The following is a 21,502-nucleotide window of genomic DNA, read 5'->3' on the forward strand; positions in this document are numbered from 1 at the left end:
ATAGTAATTTTATTCAGTGAACTATTAAAAATATTTTTTCTGTTGGACCTATTGTAACGTCAGAAGTACGATTTCAGGTCATATGAGAATAATTAACAAACACAGGACATTTTTTTTAAAGTATGCAACATCTATACAACTTACTGCTTCAGCATCTTCCATCCAAGTGTGTTTCTGGTCCTCCGGCTCAATGCCCGTACCTATTACAGCGCGAATTATGGCCTAAAACAATAAAATATATATCATTTAAGCTTTTTATAAGTGAAGATCAGTGGCTTTAATGTTGAATTTACATTTTTTACTAAATATTTTTTTTACTCAGATAAAAGTTAGCCCTTGACTGCAATCTCACCTGGTGGTAAGTGATGATAGAGTCTAAGATGGAATCGGGCTAACCAGGAAGGGGTATGGCAGCTTTTGGGGTATTGCAAACCCAACCCCTTTGGTTTCTACACGGCATTGTAGCGGAACGCTTAATCACTTGGCGGCACGGCTTTGCCGGTAGGGTGGTAACTAGCCACGGCCGAAGCCTCCCACCAGACGAGACCAGAAACTTAGAAATTATAAAATTCCAAACCGGGAATCGAACCCGGAATCTCCCACTAATAAGAACACAGCGCTTACCACCACGCCACGGAGGTTGTAAATACTGGAAGTTTCAAATACCTGGCAAGTATGCACCGCCCCAGATTTCTCCGCCTCCATGGCCTCTTTGAACCAATGCTCGCGATTGATTTCAACACCGTTAGCGCTTAGAGACGTGATCGCGCGATCTATGATCTTTTCTACCATGTGCGTGTTTCCTGCAGAAAATATAATAAAGGTTTGTTCTATTGAGAATATCTAAGAAATTCCAATGTTAAGCTAAGAAGGAAAGTAGTACAATGATTAACATAACAAAATAGAATTCTTAGATAGATTAGCAGCGGAATAGGTCAAAGATGTATTTGAACTAAAATTTTAATATAATATTATTCTTAGCTGTAGAAAATATGTATGTAGATGGTTGTTTTAAGCACAGCATCAAATATATCGAGATTTGCAGAGTAAAAAATGGTTTAAGCAGCATAAAACAAACTCAACATACCATGCGCTTCTTCAAGTTTAGCAGCAGTTACCCAAATCTGCCTATCAGTCGGTATATTTTCACGGGCCTTGTTGAGCACTTTCCTTGCATTTTCGTATGTCTCCAGTCGGGCTAAGGCCAGCCAGAGTTCTACGCTAGTGGGACAACATTCGACCGCTCGGGAGAGCAATATGCGCGCGTCCTCAGGATTTTCCAGTTCGACCGCTGCTTTCCAGAGACGTACGGAGTTGGGTATGTGTTCCAATGCCTTGCGGTAAACTCGACGTTTTGCCTGGTGATAAAAGCGATTGTCACTAAGGCTTGTTTTTGTGAATATCGTGTGGATTTTAGAAAACATACGCCTCATAGCAAGAAAATATGGCATATTATATAATAATATGGTACTAGGATTCAATTCACATTCTTTCATTGTTCCATTAATATCAAGTTCCTCACCTTGGTCTCCTGTTCCAAGTCAGCAGCCTTCACCCACACCCTCACACTGTGCGGCAGGTTCCTGGCCGCGTGCGCTATGACGGCTCGCGCAGTATCGGGCGGCTGCAACCGCGCTGCTTCTAACCACAACTCTTCACTGCTAGGATTCACTTCACAACCTTTCATTATTAGGTTACGGGCTGATTGGATTTTACCTGTAAATATTTTTTATTGTTGTAACAATATGGCATGGTTATTTGGTGGTATGCTTATCCAAAAAAGGCGAAAATAGTAAATTACTTAATTGATGAGAATTAACTTTAGAAATTCTGTCATATTTTTTTTTAATAAGTATTTAATACTTACAACTTTACAAATTACAAGTACCTATCTTCATGATGACTAAGCTTAGTTATAAGGGAAAACTGGGAGAGATGCTCATATTTCAACAAAATCCGTTGTTGAAATATGAGCATCTCATCATGCATATATGAGCATTATATGGTTGTTGGGCCGTGGAAAGCTAACAGATAAACGGATAGACACACTTTTGCATGGATACTTTCGAATATAAGTATGAATTAGCAACTAAACGCAGTATCACTTTGAGGATTAACTAAGTACAAATCAAGCAGTACAAATATCACTACTTACCAGTCACTTCTTCCAGCCTGGCGCTAGCAATCCAAGCAGGTGGATGGTTAGGATTGGTTTCCCTCACTGATTTAAGAAGCAGCCTTGCCTTCTTTATATCATTGATGTCACCTCCATATGTGGGGATCATTGACTGCAAGTCGGTCAGATAACCCTTTGGATCTACTACTGTTTGACCTGTCACAGAGTCAGATACTTGGGACAGTTTGACAGTCATAAGGGTATTCCTTGCTTGACCAATTTTTCTTAAATCCAGATCACCTGCAATTTAAGTATTAGATGTACGGATACAGTAGGACATTGTTGTATAAGGTTCAGCATTTTGACTTTTAATCGATTTTGCGGCCGAAAGGTATCAGAAATAAAATGAAGTTTTTCATGATTATCTTGCGCCCTGAACATTATAGAAGCTTCCAAACAAGTTTCTTATTTATTTTGATATCATTAAAAGCGAAAATGATGTGCTAAAGTTTAAAAATATTAACAAAAAACATATCTTTTTTCGAATTTAAGAATGAATCAAGATGAGGATCAAAATAATGCAATATAACACAAATATAGGTAACATGCAAAGGTGGTCTTATTGATATTAGTAATCTCTTCCAGACAATCTTTGGCTAGGGTGGAAATAAAAGACAACATAAAATAGGATATGTGCAAGTACATTGTAAATTCACATATAAATGTAACCCCTAAAATATTTATCATTATTTATTTTGAAGTCATATTAAATAACTAAAATTAAATACTTCAACAAACTATACCTGATGGAGTAAGCATCCCAGGTGTCATAACCCCAGGCATCATAGAAGCTAGGCCAGAGCTAGGGTCAATAGTAGATGTGGACTCTCCGCCTAGATTCCTCGACAGCACACTGTCAGGCAACGGAGTGAATTTCTCTGCTCTAGGGTTACGCTGCTTCCTGTTTCGAGCGTCACCGACTTCGGGTATTGCAGCCCATTCGTCTTCAGATACCATTTTAAGTTCACGCTTTAAATCTGAGAACTGCTGTTGTATTTTTGGCCTAAAATACATAGGTTGATAAATTTGACAAAGAGGCAAATTGTAACACAGAATTCTTAATAGTACGAGTAGCTTCCAGGTAAAGAAGGTGCAGTCCACAAAGACTTTTAAATAAATAGCAGCTCTTGTTATGATGCCATGTGCATTTCAGCTTGCACAGCACTGCAGCCTAAAATTTAACAATCACCTCCCTTTCTATCACGTAAACTCTTTCTCGCACAAATGTTGTCATCTAATTAGAATCGCGTCACCATTTGTTATGTTTCACGGGTCACGTGACAATGTGAGCCCAGTGTGTTTGCATTCTATGAATATCGCTTTTGATGAATGAATAATCTATGAATATCGCAATTACTACTGATTAGCTGACGCTATCTGACTATTGGGTATGATGCACCATTGCAGCAGGAATACCATACTAAGTGAATCACAATACTATGTGGTTGTAATAACCTTCATGCTAAAGAGGCAGACAATTTCAAATCATAATGTACAGTAATTTATGCCTTCATTGAAAATAAAATCTGCCTGCTTCTTCAATATCACAAAATAAGATTGTTTGTGCAAAAAATCTCTGCAAAGTTTGAAGTAAACATAAACATCAATTAATTATACCTCTCCTGACGATATCTCTCCAAGTCTTCTTTGAGGCGTTTTTCTCTATATTCCTTCCTCTTTTCATCCATTCTCTTATCAATTGACTCATAAATAGCATCTGCTTCAGCATCATCTTTGTCATATGGATCCTAATGAAGAAGAAGTTTGTTATTATTTATACTCATTTGAATTCATGATTTAAGTATTTCCTTAGACCTTGTATGTGGCAGTACAAGTACTTATTTATTTATTTTTATTTAAATACTTTATTGCTTATAAACTATGACACAAAGTAAAGTACAGGAAAGATTAGCAAAGGGCGGCCTTATCACTATAGTGATCTCTTCCAGGCAATCCACTGATGAAATATGTGCTGACAAAACAGAATAAGAACCAGGTTTTTTTAACTACAAGTATTATTTATATAAAAAAATTAATAATATACTCAAGTCTTCTAATATATGCTTGTTTTTAAATAAAAAAAAAAGGTTTTTCTCACTTTAGGTTTTATTACTGAATAAGCTTAATTATTATAGGATAACTAGATGATGCGCGTGACTTAGTCCTCATGGATATTGGTTTTTTAAATGAACCCATAAGAATTCTTTGATTTTCCTGAATAAAAAGTAGCCTCTGGCCCTGGGATGCAAGAATAGAATATAAATTACAGAAAAAAAATAGAAAATAACAATAGAAAAGAACACGCTATCTCTGTACCAAATTTTGTCAAAATCGCTTAAACGGATGGGCCGTGAAAACATAGCATACGGACAGACAAATTTGTATTTATAATATTACTATGGATAATTTAAATAAAAACCTTGGAAAATAATGAGCCACTGTAGCCTGAAAATTCATCATAATTGGAGTCATTCAAGTCTTCATCATCATCTTCCTCTTCATTCTTTTTGCGTTTAGCTGCAGGTGGTGCATGACGGTCATCACTATAAAAACAAACATTTTAACATTTACATAATTATTCTAACTAACTAACTAAAATTATATTAACTTTTCAAACTAGGTACTTTTTGAATATTAACAATAGAATTTTACAATCATCACTACACAATATCACTTTAAATTCTATGTATTAGAGCAATTCGTACCAAAGCTTTTAATCATTTAATGACCAATAGCATACTTACCACTTTCATTCAAATTTGAACCTTATCAAAATGCATTTTTAATATCCAACTACAAGTTTTTACCAGCTTTTAGTTCCTTAATGCAAAGTTTTAAGGTTCAATTTTTGTGTCTTCCTTCTTTATATTCTAGTTTCATTACAAAAGTTCGTTACATATCAAGAATTTTTGTATAGTAAGGACAACACCTAACTACTCTATCATTATTTATCTAAATACATATACAAAAAGGAAAAATTGACTGATTGGTTGACTGACTGACCTATCAACCCACAACTCAAAGTACTGGATGGATCGGGCTGAAATTTGGCAGGCAGATAGCTATTATAATGTAGACATATGAATGAAGTATGATGTGGCTAAGAAAGGATTCTTGAAAATTCTACCCCTAAGTAAAATAAGGGTTTGAAATTTGTTTAGTCCACATGGACAAAGTCGCAGGCATAAGATAGTGGTTTATACTTACGATACATCATTTGCATCTCTGGCTGGACCAATATCAGATCGGGTAGTGAATCCAGTGGCTCTGAAATTGTAAAAAGCAATTGATTATTATTACTATAATACAAGAGTAGTACAAGATGTAGATAAATATGATTTAGTATTTGTTATTAGGATTAATTAGCCTGTTTATAGCTATAAACAGAAGATCATCTACCAAAGCAAGATAAGGCTAAGGAATCAGGTTAGAGAGCAACAATTTTAATCCAACTTGGGACAGTGTAAGTTTCTCTTTGGTCTGCCTCATTACTTTCAAACTGGGATAGAAACTAATCGTACCAATAGTTGTTGCATAATGCACGCCACATATAAACAAGATGAGCTATTAGATTAGAATTTTATATTAATAATAAAGATGAATGAACATACCCTCTTCCAACACCAGCAACATAACCTAGTGGTGCTGGAATTCCAAGGAAGTGCTTCTTGTTTTTATTGACAAATGCTTGCGGTGGCACCGACATGACTATATTTCGTGCTATGTATTTTTGTAATACTATGCTATCTTATAAATTGTTTATTTTCCAACCAAAATAAAAGCTCTGCTCATTGTTTGACAATTAAATGACAATCAAATGAAAATTGACAATAGTTTTTTTTTTTTTCTTTAAATCTGGCTTTACTCTGATTAGCCAATGTCAAGTTTGTGATATTTTCAAGTTATTGAATTTATACAAGTATGGACTCCGTCTGCGCCGGCGCCCGCCGACATACGCGCGGCGCCCCTTTAGAGCGCTTCCCAGTCAGTTCCACCACCAAAAAACACCAACTAACACAAACACCAGCCACTCTTAACAAAAAAAAACACTCCAAACAAGCACAGCACGCGCGCCAGCAAACGCCATCACAGACGAAGTCCCCCCCCCATAGCTTTCATCCTTGGATGAAGTTTATATACTATCTCTATCTCTATGCTTTCATCTTATCATATAGAATTCTGCACTTTTTATTATTGGTTCTTTGCGTCTGGGTTCTGATTTTTAGAGCCTAGTCGAATAGTCCAAAATAGTGCAGTGCTCAGACAAGCTGTCAAGCGCTTACAAACAAGAGCCACGGAGAAACCAATATTGTTATCTTTTTGTTGAAGTAAAATAAAATAAATGTGACAGTATAATAAGTCGACATTTTCATCACAGTCTTTGATCTGTGATGAAAATGGTTGCCTAGCAACGGACAGTTGTCTGTTGTGATTTGATTGGAAAATGGAAACAAAAGGGAATTGATAAATTAATATTTAAAAAGATTTATTTTAAAGGTTACGGTCGATTGGCCTCAAAAAGTTAGTGGATACAAAATTGTATTTCACCTACATAACCCAGTTTGATAATGGCTCAGTCGGTGGCGAGTAATCTTGAAATTGTTTCGAATGATAACAGCACGAAAGAGTTTTTGTTACATGAGAAGACGTGTGAGGCATTTAAAGATAATGACGAAGAAATAAAAATGATATTTAACGAAATCAAGAAACTCTCTGATGCTAAGAACTTAGGACACGAAATTGATGAAGATAATGATGATGTAGAGTTGATTTTGAAAAGGGCGGAAAATATCGCTTTAGAAACTGAAAATTTATTGAAAAGTAGCCCTGTAGCAGCTGCCGTCAATGGCCTTCGCTCTTATATGGATAAAGGAAATGTACCACAAATAAAAGTAACTAAGCCGACTGAAAATGTTCATAGTGAACACAAAACTCCCAGTAAGGTAAGGTAATATTTTTTACTATGGTTATTCTAAAAAAATATTGCTTGTGGAAGAGTTACACCTACATCACCTATATGTATAGTTTAAGTATTGTTGCCAAAGGTCGTGAAGTCTACCAATTCACACTTGGTCAGCATTTGGCATTATGATCGAACTCTTCACATTCTGAGAGGAGACATGTACTCAGTAGTGAGCCGGCGATAAGTTGATGATGATCATTATTATTAGCATAATAGGACTTTAATTATTATCCTAATATTTACCTGCATACCAATGCATGCTGTGATTTACTTACTGTGCAAATCAGAAAATGAATGGGTAAGTAACTTCTTTTTACTTACTTAAGTATTAAAAAAAACTGCATTGTGTATACAACAAAGTATTTAATTTAATTTTTAATAATTTAAATATAAGTAAAACACTTTTAACATTTGCATCAATCTTGATATCACAAAATAGGCATAAATAAATAGCTTATAAAAAGATTTACATCTAAAAAGGCGTAAGACACATCAGCAAAGTCAAGGTGCAGTCTTTCTTAAATCATAATTTAGCTTTATTTACTTAGGCTTAGCAGGGGCGACACACTGCATAACCTGGCATAAACATATCCTTCATGCTTTGTTTTCAGCATACTGATTTCAACAGTATGTAGAAGTACATAAAGCTGAATTTAGGTAGTTATCAAAAAACTCGACTCCACTTTGTTTATTTGCGCTGGCCTTTAGAGGTCATTTACGTGTTTAGCAAGTACTCTTAAACCAGAAAATGACTCTCTGGCAACTGGTTCAATATAAGAAGTGGGTAATACAAATCCATAACGTCCAGTGTCACTCAGTTCAATTGTATATGTATATTTGATTCCTTGTGCTTTGGCCCAGTCATCCGAACCACCTGCAGCAGGGTATAAAAGTCCACTAGATGAACCAACTGAGTATTTCGATCCTCCTGTGTTTGCAATAGCCTGAAATAAGTAATAATGTTTAGTACTTAATCGTTGTAAAACCGCAGCTCAGTATGGTGGCACCCTATTTGCACCCTCACAATCTCTATAAATGTTGACAGTTACATGTGAAGGACCACATGCTATAAGTTATTTTTAAGTATTTTTACCTGACTATGAAAGGGTAGGTCCCTTTCATAGTCAGGTAAAAAATACTAATACATGGGAATGAAAACCAAATATTTGATTTTATTAGTCTTTAAAAAAACTCAAGACAATGATTATAATCCTCTTGAAATTGGCTGTGTCCTTCAGCGATTTGTATTCATCGTTTTATAACAGTACCTTGGTTGCCATGTATAGCACACTAGTTGTTGTCCGTTATCACTATGTTAATGAAAGGGCATACCTACATAATATTTTTTCTGATAGTCTACCAATCACCATGTAGGATTATTAATCATATGCACTTACTTCTGCTATTCTTTTGCCAACTACATCCAAGTCCTTATGATCTGGAGTTACTGCATTGTCATAACCCCATGGATAAAGTAGGTACTGTCCATAGCTGTGATATGTTATATAGGCTGAGAAGGGAGTTGCACTATTCTTGATGAATTCCTGTGAATGTCAAAATGTACATAAGTTGTGATTTTTTTTCTAAATACATTTCAACTGTATAGTTTAGTCCTCAATAATTCCGCAAATATCAATATAATATTGTGCATGAATAAAATTAAAATAACGAATACGATAGGTACCTACTTAATTCAATAATGAGAATACAATTATTAGTTAATTAAAAATAACATGTGAAATACATGTTCAAAGTCAAAGTCAAAGTCAAAATCATTTATTCAAAGAAGGTACAATAATTGTAATCCTTTTCATGGTCGAAATTGTAAAACTACGATAATATAGTGGTGGTAATGAATTCCGTAACTTAAAAAACGTTGATGTCTTCATGTAACAGTTGATGTTTATCAAAGATATAAGTATAAGTAATAAGTATCTTAATTTTAGTTAATTTTGTGATTCGTTTGACTTACGGACATTGCGCGGGATTCGGGTTCTGAGAAAGCTCTGGCACCTCGATAAATTTCGCTGCAGGGATTGTTAGATGCTCCTTTACCACCCCATCGGTAACTGCAAACATATAATAATAATTATTCAGGTACCAAGAAATGAAAAGGCTTTGTAAAAAGGAAAATGTCCGTCCGTCCGTCCGTCGTGTCAAGAAAACCTATAGGGTACTTCCCGTTGACCTAGAATCATGAAATTTGGCAGGTAGGTAGGTCTTATAGTAGAAGTAAAGGAATAAATCCGAAAACCGTGAATTTGTGGTTACGTCATTAAAAAAATGGTTTAAATTTTCAAAGTAAGATAACTATACCAAGTGGGGTATCATATTAAAGGGCTTCACCTGTACCTACATTCTAAAAGAGATTTTAATTTCTTTTTATGCATAATCATTTTTGATTTATCGAGCAAAATGTTGCAAAAAATACGGTTTTTTTTAGAATTTTTGTCTGTCTGTCTGTGTCCACATCACGCGACTAAACTACTGAACGGATTTAAATGGGTACAGCACTTAATATGTTACCCAAAGTTACTCTTACCCAAAGTTCCTGTTGAGATCCGCACCAATGCAAGATCTGCCTGCAATGTAGGTTGGTTTCCTGTTCTTACGCCATAAGCGATCCACTACATGTGTGTATTCATACCCGTCAGGATTGGCTACTGGCAGGAAGTACCTGATAATAGACTAAATAATTTAGAATGCAAAGGATTCTAAAATCTGGCAAACCATGTATGTAAATAGGAGCTGACCAAACGATGACAAACGATAACGATTTATCAAGTCCTACATAATCATGAGTATACTACAGGTTAATTACTTTGAAGTGGAAATTATTCAAAACCTAATAACAATAAAATATTGTTCACGTTAAGTAACAAGAATATAGAGGCAACTAACTACAAGTAACTAACTACAGCATGGTTTGAATAGTTAATAATATTATTTTATTATAAGTCAGATTGCACGAGCACGATAGTAAATACTTGATGCCTACGCCTAGAGGTTCCTCTAGAACTTACGTAAAAACTACCTAAAATTTTTTTTTTATATATCAGCTTATTGTTTAATGTTTTTGTGGCCAATAATAATTGACTGATATTAATTACTATTTACTGTTAAGGCAGATACGGGTCAGGTGAAATGAATTAAACTAATGTTAAAAAGTAAAAAGTAGTTAGACAAATAGACAGATATGTACCTACTGACGTAAAAAGTGGGACTTCATCTCAGTAGGTACAATTTAAATCGGTCAACTACATTTATATCTTCGAGATCAATTTCGACATTATAATGTGGGCTATTAGTTATCACTAACCAGTCAATGTTCTTAATGTCATCAGACTCTTCATCGAAGTTCTCAGCGATTTGGTTGATGAAGTAAGTCACCGTTGCTGGACTGATCCATTCACGCGCGTGTATTCCTCCATCAATAAGTATTGCTTTGTTATCTGGTGCGCCATTGGAAATACGTAGCACCTGAAACGATGATAATTTACAAATCACGTTGACCATAGTAATGACCATAATGGCTAACTACGGATAATGGCTGACAATTTACCAAGTGATTTGAATTACTACGTTTACGATTAGGTTTACGAACCTTGAGATCCCGTCCTTCGAATGATTTTCCAATACTATTGACGCTGACGATTTTCGGATATGTTTTCGCTAGATAATCCATAAATCCATGAATGTCTTCTAATCTGTGGTACTGTTTCCACGTCATACGATGACCTGCACAAAAAAAAAAACAATGAATAACTTCATATATTATTATAGTATAGGTATATACTTTATTTTCTGCTCCGACATTGACTTGACCAGTGAATGCTTTTAAAAGTAAAAACAAAGTGAACACATACTTGATTATCCTTTTTATCAGTTCGTATTATTATATATATATTAAGTTTTATATTAGGTAATTAACACAATTCTAATAAAAAAAATAAAATAAAAAAAATCAAGTTGGACAAATCCAATCATGTGCGTGCAGAGTGAATGGGTGTGATTAAACTTTCTTATGTGAAACCTGAAATAAACCTAGAAGTACGTTTAAATATTAAAACTATATCCCGACTGTTAGTCACGATTGAACGTAATTTTTGAATCAAAACAAACATGCTGCAATCCTATTACCAACAAACATCGATTAATCAACACAACCAAGGGTTTAGACACAAAGGCGAATCTTTGAAGCCTATTCAGCAACAAACCCCAATTTGCATTTGGCCAATACTCCATGGGTAGTTTGAGGGATTTGTAGCCCATGTAGGCCAAACCTAATCGGCGACGGAAGGCCCTGTAACGCCAAAAATTGTAAGCTCTTGCTGTAACAAAATTACATCGACCCTTGGAACATTGATTTCGGGTTCATTTCACAAGCGGGATTCATTATGTTCAAACGGATATAACAAACCTCGTCTGTCCTGTAGTTCTACTTCATTCTCGTCTAACGGTGGATTCTCTTCATTAATCCTTCTTTGTAAGTCATCAATAATAACCTCGTAGGAAATATTTTCTCGTGCAAAAATTCTTGTAACGTTCGCCACAGCATTTGGCTTGACCAGTACGTCGATATACGTCTGATTTCCAGCCCACGTTGATATAACTGTAAAATTTAATAAAAAGTTAACATTTTCGTAGATTTATAAGCAGTAATTGTACTGAGTTTGTGTGAAAATGTTTTGAGAATTGGGCATTTATCAAAAATTTGTTTTCATGAGCTTATGAGTACTTACGATTTCTGCGTCGCAGTCTTCCTAAAATCACACGTACGCCGTTTCTTTCTGTAGAAACTTTCCATAACTGTGCCCCAGAGTAGTCTACTTTAGAATTGCTTTTTTCAGCGGTTCGGGCAAGGATAGTAATTTCTTCTTCCTCGTCGTCTTTAACTTCAGAAGGAGCTTCTTCTACAAATTCGCTTGTGGACGTATAAGCTTCGGTTGGAATAATCGCAGCCTCTGTCTGGTTTTCTGGTTGCTGTACTGATCCGCGTGGAGGCCAATCTGAAAGTCAAAAAAAAAATTGGGTCGCTGTACAACGAAGTTAATTCTTTATATACTAACTTGACAAAATGCAATACATAAATTATGTTGATGTGAGATAAAAATATCCTAATTTATTTACAAAACAGTTAAGATAAATCTGACGCTGGCATAACATATCTGCATAATATACAGTTCAAAGACAGTTCATCGATAAAGATATACTGATTCTTGGCCACAAAAAAATACTAAGTTTGGTGGTAAATTATAATTTAACCCAATTTGTAGGACATACTAGGTGTACCTAACCTTCGCGTAAACGTGAGTAATTACGCGTTTGCAATTATTTTATTGTGGTTTTCCATTATAGTTGTAGAGGGGAATCGGACCATGGATATCCTTTTATGTTTAATGCAGATGAGGATGCGAAAAATAATATGGAAGCGATAGTATCTAATCGCTTTTGTGTTTAGCTAAATTATCTTAGATGAGTAATGTTTTTAAATAGTAAAGGTATGTATGTACTTATACCTACTCGTATAAATTTAAAAACCTGTTTATTTGGGAAATACTAAGAATTCCTATATCCAGATTCTCTAGTCGATTTATGAAAGTTTATGTAAATAAACAAGAACGCAATAGTCATAATAAATGGACCTAAATGGAATTTGTACCTAAACGTGAATTAAAATTCGAACACAATTGAAAGTTTTTGTGACAAATTATTATGTTAATTTATTTCTCCAAACGTAGCCTTATTTCTTGGTTGATTTATTGCTTTAGTCATACTGGGTGAGGAGTATTGTTAACGAGCGGCTATCAAAGTGAAGTGTGAACACTTAACGCATTGATAATAGACTGGTACCTAACACGTACCTAACTTAAAATGCGGTGCAAGTTTGTCGCGTGAGTTGCGTGACACGTTAAATGGCTTTCTCTGGCCGAGACTTAGTTTCATTTGCTGGTAGAGCTTGCCCTAATCTTATTAATATAACGAACGGTCTCGTTAACGGTTTACAGTTAGGTGATTTGTATCAAAACGTTGATGTTTCGATGTCACTGGCAGGCGTCAAATGTTACCTACATTTGAAGCTAGGTAGCCTATGAAACGCCTGTTTTTCTTTGATTTCACGTCACCCAACATATCGTCGATTCAGAATCAAACCGAGAGTTCCCGTACTATATCGAAACTAAAATACAGGAAAATCAGTGATAAGGAAAATACGTAAAGAATATAATGATATTCGAACACGTACAGAATCTATTAATTAAGAGAAGGAACCGTAACGTGCCCTCCACTGTTTTTCATACAAACGTAGTTTGGTTCTCGTTCTAATATTAATCAATCAAACTCAAGGAAATTTTGTAGTCTAGAAACAAATATCTGTTGTGGTTATCAGATTTCCGCAAAAATGGGTAGTTTCAAAGTGACACCGGAGCAAGAACCAATATTTGTATGGAAATCTTTGAGTCCGTATATAGCTTATGAGAGCCAAACTGCGTTTAGCTATATGGACAGCGCCGGAGAGCGCGCTAGTATTTGAAAAGAATAATAGCATAAACGTGACTTAGACTTATCTGGATCAAGAATTTAAGCTCTTACTTGACGATGTAGGTATAACGGATGCCATTAAAATTTAATGTCTCAAAAAAAAGTTCTGCAAAAGTAATTTGGCCCACATATTGTTTGGAATTCAGGTATATGTTAATAGATATTTTTATGTCTATTTCCATAATATATAGGTAGGTACAAATTATTAATAGAAATAATAGTTTAGAAAAAATTCCAGTTACCTATAGGCAGCTGATATTATCAAATGCCGCTATGTCTGACGGTGCGCATGAAAGTATAGTTTGTTTTGTAAAGAAAGCTGTTTGATTTAATGTTGGTACTTACGTAAGTTAGTTTTTTAGGAAAATAAAAATACTGTACAGGATTTTAAACCTAGACAGCATGAGAATTTGGTTTTAAGACATTAACGATGAATCTTTAGCTGATTTAAAAAACTTTGGGATAATTAAATCTATTGAGACAATTTAGTACGAGTACTTTATATACCAACGGCTGTTATCGTGTTAAGCTCGTAAGACACATCAAAAACACACCGTCAAATTGAGAACCTCCTCCCTTTTTTGAAGTCGGTTAAAAAGTTCAAAGACTTTAAACGGTATGGTATGGATGGACTCTTTAATGCATCAGAAGTTAGAAGTGATAAAAGTAAAACCTTAATGACGCTTTCCATTAGTACCTAACCTATAGGTATGTGGGCAATTATGGTGAAGGATCTGTCAAGAGGACCTAGTGATGGAAGATACAAATCATATTGGTACCTATATTATGACAAGAGAACTTACGTGCCCTAGGTTTTTTTTGAGTTCGAACATGATAACCGTCGACCCTGATCAAGAATTTCAAATCTAACCCAAACAAAAAATGCGGTTACAAGCGTCTTGTAGTCTACGTCTATTTAGTACAAATGGTAGTACCTATATACTTAGGTAGGTAATTCTTTGATGATCTTGATTTAGTCGATGATTTTCCGTTGGATACTTTTATTTTGATCACGTATAATGAAGGTGACGATGTATCCGGAATTGTGTCTATTTTTACCATCTTATTTCCGGTATCGATTTAATATTTTTTACAATAGATTGAGGTTTAGGTATTTACAATAGTCAGAGCATATACCTAACCCTTTTCCAAAAGTTCGAGGATTCATATCTGGAACATGCTTTCATGCCTGTAATTATTGCTTTTTTAACTATAGAAATCTAAAAAAATTAGTAGTGGAGATTATCATAATGGATAATCTCTACCTACTGTTTATTTTTCTAACGAAAATTTTTCTGATACTAGGTACCTAATGCATCAGAAAATTTTTGATGCTTTTGGAAGAATTTTTTCAGCTTATATATTAGCTTTACTTAGTGATTTTAAAACATAAAAAAAATATTTTTTTTTCATACCACGTTTTTAAAACGAACTAAAAAGTATAAAATAATTATAGTTAGCAATGAGAATATTTGTAAGATTCAAAGAAAAAACTCTGCAGACTGCAAGTGATCTGAACTCTTGTGAGAGTTTTCTCAAGCTACTTACTCTACTCACTTGTTTATTGTCCGGTGGTACGTACGAGAAACATTTTTTATTTCATTTTTTATTTTCACGGCGGCCATTTGTAATTATTAGTATTTGTTGTCATAACGGCAATAGAAATAGATACGCTATCCGTGAAAATTTCAACTCTACCTATTACCTACAGTTTACGAGATACAGCCTGCTGACAGACGGACGGACAGCTTAGTCTTTAGAGTCTTAGTAATAGAGTCCCTTTGGCACCCTTCGGGTACGGAACCCTAAAAAGGTAGAAATGGCTCTTTCGTATAAGATTCAAGTAAAGCGATAAAGTCACAATACCTATCTCTTGCGTCGTATTCCTCATTGCTGAGGGTCGTGACCTCTTTCCATTAATCACATAATGGTAGGAGTTTTCTTAGGGTAATATGCAGTGAATTATGACTACCCATCGCATGGTGACGCCGGGTGGGATGGGGATAATAATACCCATAGGTGCGTATTAGAATTTAGAAATAATCAAAGTGGCAATGCACTTAAGGTACATCAACCCTAGATAGCCAGAACTGGATTAGCTCGTATGCACTAGAAAAACTACTAGAAGAAAACCACCAATACTTGAAGTCAATCTTACAGACAGGTTCAATGAAATAAATAATGAATAGCAACACACCTTTTCCCGGTTCAAGTTCATTGATGAGAGGCGAGGAAAGTGTCGCTGCGGTGAGCACGGCCACTGAAAGCACGACTGTCCGCGTCCACGACCCCATGGTTACTGATGGTGGCTCTCACTTACACATAAACCGCATCTATGCACTTGCGCTTGGCCCGTACTTAACTTTATAGGCCGCACGCACATACGGAAAAAGCGCGCAGAAAATCTCATGCTTTAATATAACTACTTACCCGTACACTTTTCATTGGCATATCAGCGGGAGGTGAAAACAAGACACTGAGTGAAACATCTTGAAATCACCAAAATTGTGTTGGCAAAAGTCTCAATTCTCTCAAAATCATCGTTCAAGACGGATTAGCCTCTGCGTAGGTAGATAAGGTTTAGGTTTAAAGAGTTTATTTCTCAGAAGAACAATGTTCACTCATAGGAGAATAATTCTAAATATAAATATAGATAAAACATAATTTTTAAAGGTACGGTGACTTAAAGATAAGGGGTGTGAGATCTGAAAAATATTATAATTATAATTATCTTATATATTATAATTATCTTTTTCTTAAATATTATAATTATCTTTTCATTTTGTACCTCTGGTAGCATCGGTTACTCTAAGCAGTCAGGGTTTACTGCTTCAAGCTGCGACTGCATAGTGAACTACAGTCTTCTATTTCCATACATACCTAGATGGAACCGCTCGAGCAGTTACGACTGTTCGGAGTGGTCAGCAGCAGTTATCAATGGCAGCTTCAAGTTGTTGATCAATGACTGCTCAAGCGGTGCGTGTATTGTGGTCACTGACTATTACTGCTCGAGCTGCTCGTGTAAGGTCGACCTTAGCGACTATATTAGGTCTGGAAAAGCTATCATTTCGTCTTTATTTTACGAGGAGGAACTATAAGAGGAATTCGTCAATGTGTGCCTGGCCTAACAATTTAGGAACAAAAAAAGTTAGTTCGCGTTTACTATGTAGCTACATACCTACTCACAGGGCTGATTAATATAATTAATTATACAATATCATTTATGTAGTGGGTACATTTTTACATAGGTACCTATAGTACACCTAAGACATTCGGAGGTTTCCAATATTTTTATACGAGTAAATTCTATATGAGTCATTAGGTCATAGCCTAGCTTTTTCAATGTATATCAAGATTTTATAATTGGAAATAAGCTTATTAGCCCAGCTCTGTTTCAAAGTTGGCAGGTATTTGCGGCAACAAAATCTTATACACTAGGTATTAATCTGTAGAGGCATTGATTTGCTTAGGCAGTTATATTTATTTTGGAACCAGAATGACAACCTTCTCGTAAGCAGAGGCGCCATGCCCGGTCATTGCCTCTAAGTTGCAGTTATCTTATAATAACGCCAAATCGTGTTTACTGTAAACTCACTTTTTTGCTCGTTTCCTATTCGACTTTATAGCTACTTATATGATAAGTGTTTCCCTGATAGCATACATACAGTCGACCTCTTTGTATCTATAAACTTATTAATACGCCATCAGACTTCTTTCAATCAAAGTCAATCAAATCAAGATCAAGAGATTCAAAGTCTCTTCAATCATTAAAGTGTTACCTCCTTAATGATTTAGTATTTTGTTTATATAAATACTTGGTATTTTTGTAGACGAACCAAAATGGAAATACAAAACAAAATGCTAAGGAAAGCAACGAAGTTCGAAGAAAACCAAAGCTAAGGCCTTTCTCTGCTGGCGTCATCGATTCCAAGAAAAAAGAGGCCGCGAAAGTAGCTAGATTCGTAACGAATTCACCGAAAAAAATCACAACATGCAAACATGAATCCATATTAGAAGAGTTGAAGGACACTAACGAAAGAGTAAAAAGCTTAGAATTATTGAACGTGCAATTAACAGATGACAACAAAACACTTCGCAAAAAATTGGATCAGATCAATGAAGAGAAGTATGTTGCGGAATTAAAAATAACGGAGTGCGAAAAATTCGTCAATCGACTATCAAAAGAATATGAAAACAGGAATTCAGAATTCAAAAGCGTTAAGCAAAATGAAACTAGTCTGATGGCAGAGTTAAGTAAGGAAAGGAATGAGAGGAAGAATTTAGTTATACAACGAGATAAGGATGCTGTAGTCATACAAGATCTTCAACGGCAGGTCAAAGAAATGGAACTGATCTTAAAAAGAAAACATCCTGATTCTGTGTCGGCGTTAATAGGTAGGTACGGTTTTCACTACCCACGACTTAAGTTGTAAATTAACGACAAAATACTTAGTGTGTGGGTGTTAATTTATAAGCATAAATATTTATAGCGTATTCATTCAAACAGCAATCATTTGGAATTATAATTTTTATCAACATTTTACAGCATTTTACTGTAGTACTTGTAGTTAAGTATTACGATTGTAAAACTGGTTAGCCTTAAATTTTACTTAATAATATCGTATTTAATTTCTTCCCAGTTGCCTCAAAGTCGTCAACTGTAGAAGATAACAAAAAGAAATTACTAGAAGAACGCATCGCTCGATTAGAACAGGAACTGAAAGATAAAGAAAACCATTTCCAAAGTATATTAGTAACGCTTCAAGAAAAGTTTGGCGATATGAAACAGAAGTATGAGAATCATATAATCGACGTAGAACGACAGCTTATGGAGGATCGGAAAGTCAATAACAATTTAAAGAGTAAAATAAATAAACTCAACTTGATAGATGCAGCAGTTCAAACGACAACTAAAAATCTTCATAGCACAGGAACTCAAACATTACATAAATCAGATAGGGCATCGTCAGCTGTCAGCCGGTTGACGCAAAACTCTGCACTAATATTCAACAAATTAAAGGAAGACAGTTATTTGGTGGCCACTATTAAAGGATTGCAAGCCGAGCTTACGGTGAAACAACGCACCATATCCAAGATTAATAGAGAGACTGAAGAACTGAGGAAAAACTTGCGTAACCTACAGAAAGAAAAAGAAGGTGAATTAGATCATTTTTAGTTTCAATAAAGCTTGATTTAAATTTATTTCGATTTGCCCTTGTTTATAATATTAATGGCCCAAAAGCATTTGCGCTGCGCTACGCGTCGCTCAAATGTGCTTTGCTCCATACAAACTCATATAAACTTTATTTGCCGCGTCGCATCGCGCAGCGCAGCTGAAGTGCTTTGGGACCTTAATTTTTTTTGTGTGAATAGATAATGATACAGTACACTATGCACATCGAACTTTAGAAAGAGATAGATGGTTTCAACGGTTTATTGTCTCTATCGTTGAGATCACATAGGTATGAGTAACAGAGACGACGCTTTACGAAGCGGAAATCTCTTTCTAAAGTTCGATGTGCAGTATTTACTGCCGGCACCTATAAAATATTTCATATTTAGGTACCTACCTACTTTCTAAACTAGTAAGTACGTAATCAGTAAATAAGATATCCATTATCCATCTATGTTTCAGTTTTACTCAATTTAAATCCTCAAAAGAAAACCATCAGCAAGCAAGTGAAATCAACAGAAAACATCATGTCTCGCTTAAACACAGAAATGGAGGCGGAACTGAGCGAGGCAAGAAAGCAAAAGGAAACGCTCATGGAAGACAGGATAGGCTTGCTGGCTTCGTTAAAACGTACTAATGAGGATTTGATACTATTGAAGAAGAAACGCATACAAGATGTAAGTCCCGTCATGTTTCTATTAGAAATTATCTGGGTCTTATCACTTCCATGAATATTAAGGATTACAATAAATAATAATGATATACTTAATTGAAGTTTGGTAATCATTTTTGTGGCCAAATTTTACTTATTTTAGTTTATTGTATTGTGTTGGTTTATTTATTCGTGTTTATACACAACTACCTCAGCTATGTAGTAAAAGAAAACATCCCGAACAATTTTTTGCGCTCTGTAACTCGGTTTTGCTTACTATACCTAACTACCACTTGATGTCTAGTGTCCTACTAATTTTGACAGCTTCATAAAACACAATTTTTGTTTGAAAGAGCTGTTCTATAGGTACTATAAATTTTCTTCTATGCGTTTTAGCTGCACACACTTCAACTGGCGCATGAGAAGGAATTGATGCAGATGAACATGCAGCTTTACCCTCTCCAAGAGGAGATCAAACTGCTGAACAGGACGGTGGAAATCCTGCAGGAGAGGGTCAGAACCGCCGATGATAAGTTGCTGAAGTACCAGGCGGGGTGCAAAGCTGATATACATGCAGGCGGGGATAATCCTGTCTCGAAGATCAAATGATTATTTTTTTTGGTCCTTCGAACCCGTCGATGTTTATAGATAGGGGCTTATACGAGTAGATTTAAAAAAAACGGTCAAGTGCGCGTCGCACTCGCACACGAATGGTTCCGTCCGTATCATCGTACAAGAAATAACACTTAAGTTTTTTTTTAAATTTTCATTGCGGCCATTTTGACATTTTTATTATTTAGACTGAATCATATTTCAATAGACAGATTTGTTTCGCATTCAAGCACCTTTTCGTAGACACAATTATTATGGAATTGACCTTTCTATAAACATCTATGTTTGAATAGTTAATTGTATTAAAAGGTTTTTGAAGCGAGGCTTATATTTAACGGAATAGAGACCTACTTTGCAAAAAGTGAAATAAACGATACCGAGTTTGAATTGAACAGACCTCATTGGCTGGCATCTCATAAAAGTGAGCGAGGTAGAGTCCCATTTTTTTTTTCAATATACATTCGTAAGAAGCTTCGCTTCTATCGGGTGCCCCGTGACATTTCAAGATAATCCTGGGATTTTTGTGTTATAATAACACAGCTTATAATACCTAGAATGTATCTGTGTATATTTCTAAATGATAGGTAGGTACTACTATGGTACTTCTTCTCTCTCTGGGCTGGTTTCCGCACTTAAACGTTTCCGTCTGTTGTGCGTGCGTTGCCCCTCCCCACCGAAGTCTTCACTCCAGGCGGAGTAGTTTACTACTATGGTACTTACTACTACACAAAATTGTAGAGATACATCATACAATTGATTCAACAGCAATCCTTTACTTGTTTTCATCAACAAGTACTTACCTAAGCGATATGTTGTTACTAAAATATATTTCTGTGGGATCTATTTTGTTTCTATATAAGACTAGATTATAGCATTATTCTATTAGATAAGGATTTTCTTATTCCTTTAATATAAAGTCGAAGATTAATGAGGTGAACCGTGAACTATCAATTTATCGTAATTTATTCATGAAATTAAATCAGTTCGATTATATCGTTTGGTAGATAGATACCTACCTATAGTACGCGACAGGTCGACATGGCAATCGGAGTGGGGACGCCCCGCACAGCCTCCACGCCTCGGCACGGAATAGCGCGGCTGTGCGGGGCGTCCCCCTGCTTCATACACCGATTGCCATGTCGACCTGTCGAACTATACCTCTCTTAATATTATTTTTGCATACCTACGGTTTTGTTCAAAGTTCAGTGTATTGTGAATGATTATATTTTAATGATTGTGTCGGTATTTTAGTATAAGGTGAAACAAATTGACGATTCATATACGTACAAGCTTATTTATCACTTCTGGTTGTGCATTAGATAAATATAAATTTGACATGCTTACTTATATTTTTATACAAAAATGCATTTCATACAATAAAACTAA

The 21,502-nt window shown here is 35.4% G+C and overlaps 3 protein-coding genes across 5 annotated transcripts in view; 1 reads left to right on the forward strand and 2 right to left on the reverse strand.

The window, feature by feature from the left end:
- Positions 1–5,994, reverse strand: part of LOC123873941 (pre-mRNA-processing factor 6) — a 35,797-nt gene extending 29,803 nt beyond the window's left edge. For both annotated transcript variants that reach the window (XR_006797810.1, XM_045919048.1), the window contains exons 1-10: positions 5,788–5,994; positions 5,384–5,443; positions 4,596–4,719; positions 3,794–3,924; positions 2,920–3,179; positions 2,156–2,416; positions 1,523–1,716; positions 1,088–1,358; positions 667–803; positions 145–222 (exon numbers count right to left, since the gene is read on the reverse strand). Coding sequence is in view for 1 of the 2 variants with exons in the window: in XM_045919048.1 (XP_045775004.1) it covers positions 145–222; positions 667–803; positions 1,088–1,358; positions 1,523–1,716; positions 2,156–2,416; positions 2,920–3,179; positions 3,794–3,924; positions 4,596–4,719; positions 5,384–5,443; positions 5,788–5,882 (1,611 nt within the window). In the remaining variant the exon portion in view is untranslated. The remainder of the gene's footprint in view (positions 1–144; positions 223–666; positions 804–1,087; positions 1,359–1,522; positions 1,717–2,155; positions 2,417–2,919; positions 3,180–3,793; positions 3,925–4,595; positions 4,720–5,383; positions 5,444–5,787) is intronic.
- Positions 5,995–6,563: 569 nt separating this feature from the next.
- Positions 6,564–21,189, forward strand: LOC123873943 (centrosomal protein of 162 kDa-like). 2 transcript variants are annotated; one of them, XM_045919050.1, is made up of 5 exons: positions 6,564–7,119; positions 17,510–18,074; positions 18,320–18,835; positions 19,315–19,529; positions 19,901–21,189. In XM_045919050.1, the coding sequence occupies exons 1-5, from the start codon at positions 6,745–6,747 to the stop codon at positions 20,111–20,113; spliced, it is 1,884 nt and encodes a 627-aa protein (XP_045775006.1). In that variant the 5' UTR covers positions 6,564–6,744; the 3' UTR covers positions 20,114–21,189. The 2 variants fall into 2 exon arrangements, with proteins under 2 accessions (XP_045775006.1, XP_045775008.1); XM_045919052.1 differs by lacking the exon at positions 6,564–7,119 and adding an exon at positions 11,115–11,189.
- Positions 7,748–16,000, reverse strand: LOC123873945 (carboxypeptidase B-like). Its single transcript, XM_045919055.1, has 9 exons — positions 15,877–16,000; positions 11,882–12,148; positions 11,560–11,751; positions 10,744–10,877; positions 10,459–10,619; positions 9,682–9,816; positions 9,112–9,208; positions 8,537–8,683; positions 7,748–8,083 (listed from the first exon to the last, which is right to left on the reverse strand). Exons 1-9 carry the CDS (start codon positions 15,971–15,973, stop codon positions 7,844–7,846), a joined length of 1,470 nt encoding a protein of 489 aa, XP_045775011.1. The 5' UTR covers positions 15,974–16,000; the 3' UTR covers positions 7,748–7,843.
- Positions 21,190–21,502: the final 313 nt, after the last annotated feature.

The sequence above is a fragment of the Maniola jurtina genome, chromosome 17 (assembly GCF_905333055.1).
Source record: "Maniola jurtina chromosome 17, ilManJurt1.1, whole genome shotgun sequence".
Classification (NCBI taxonomy): Eukaryota; Metazoa; Arthropoda; class Insecta; order Lepidoptera; family Nymphalidae; genus Maniola; species Maniola jurtina.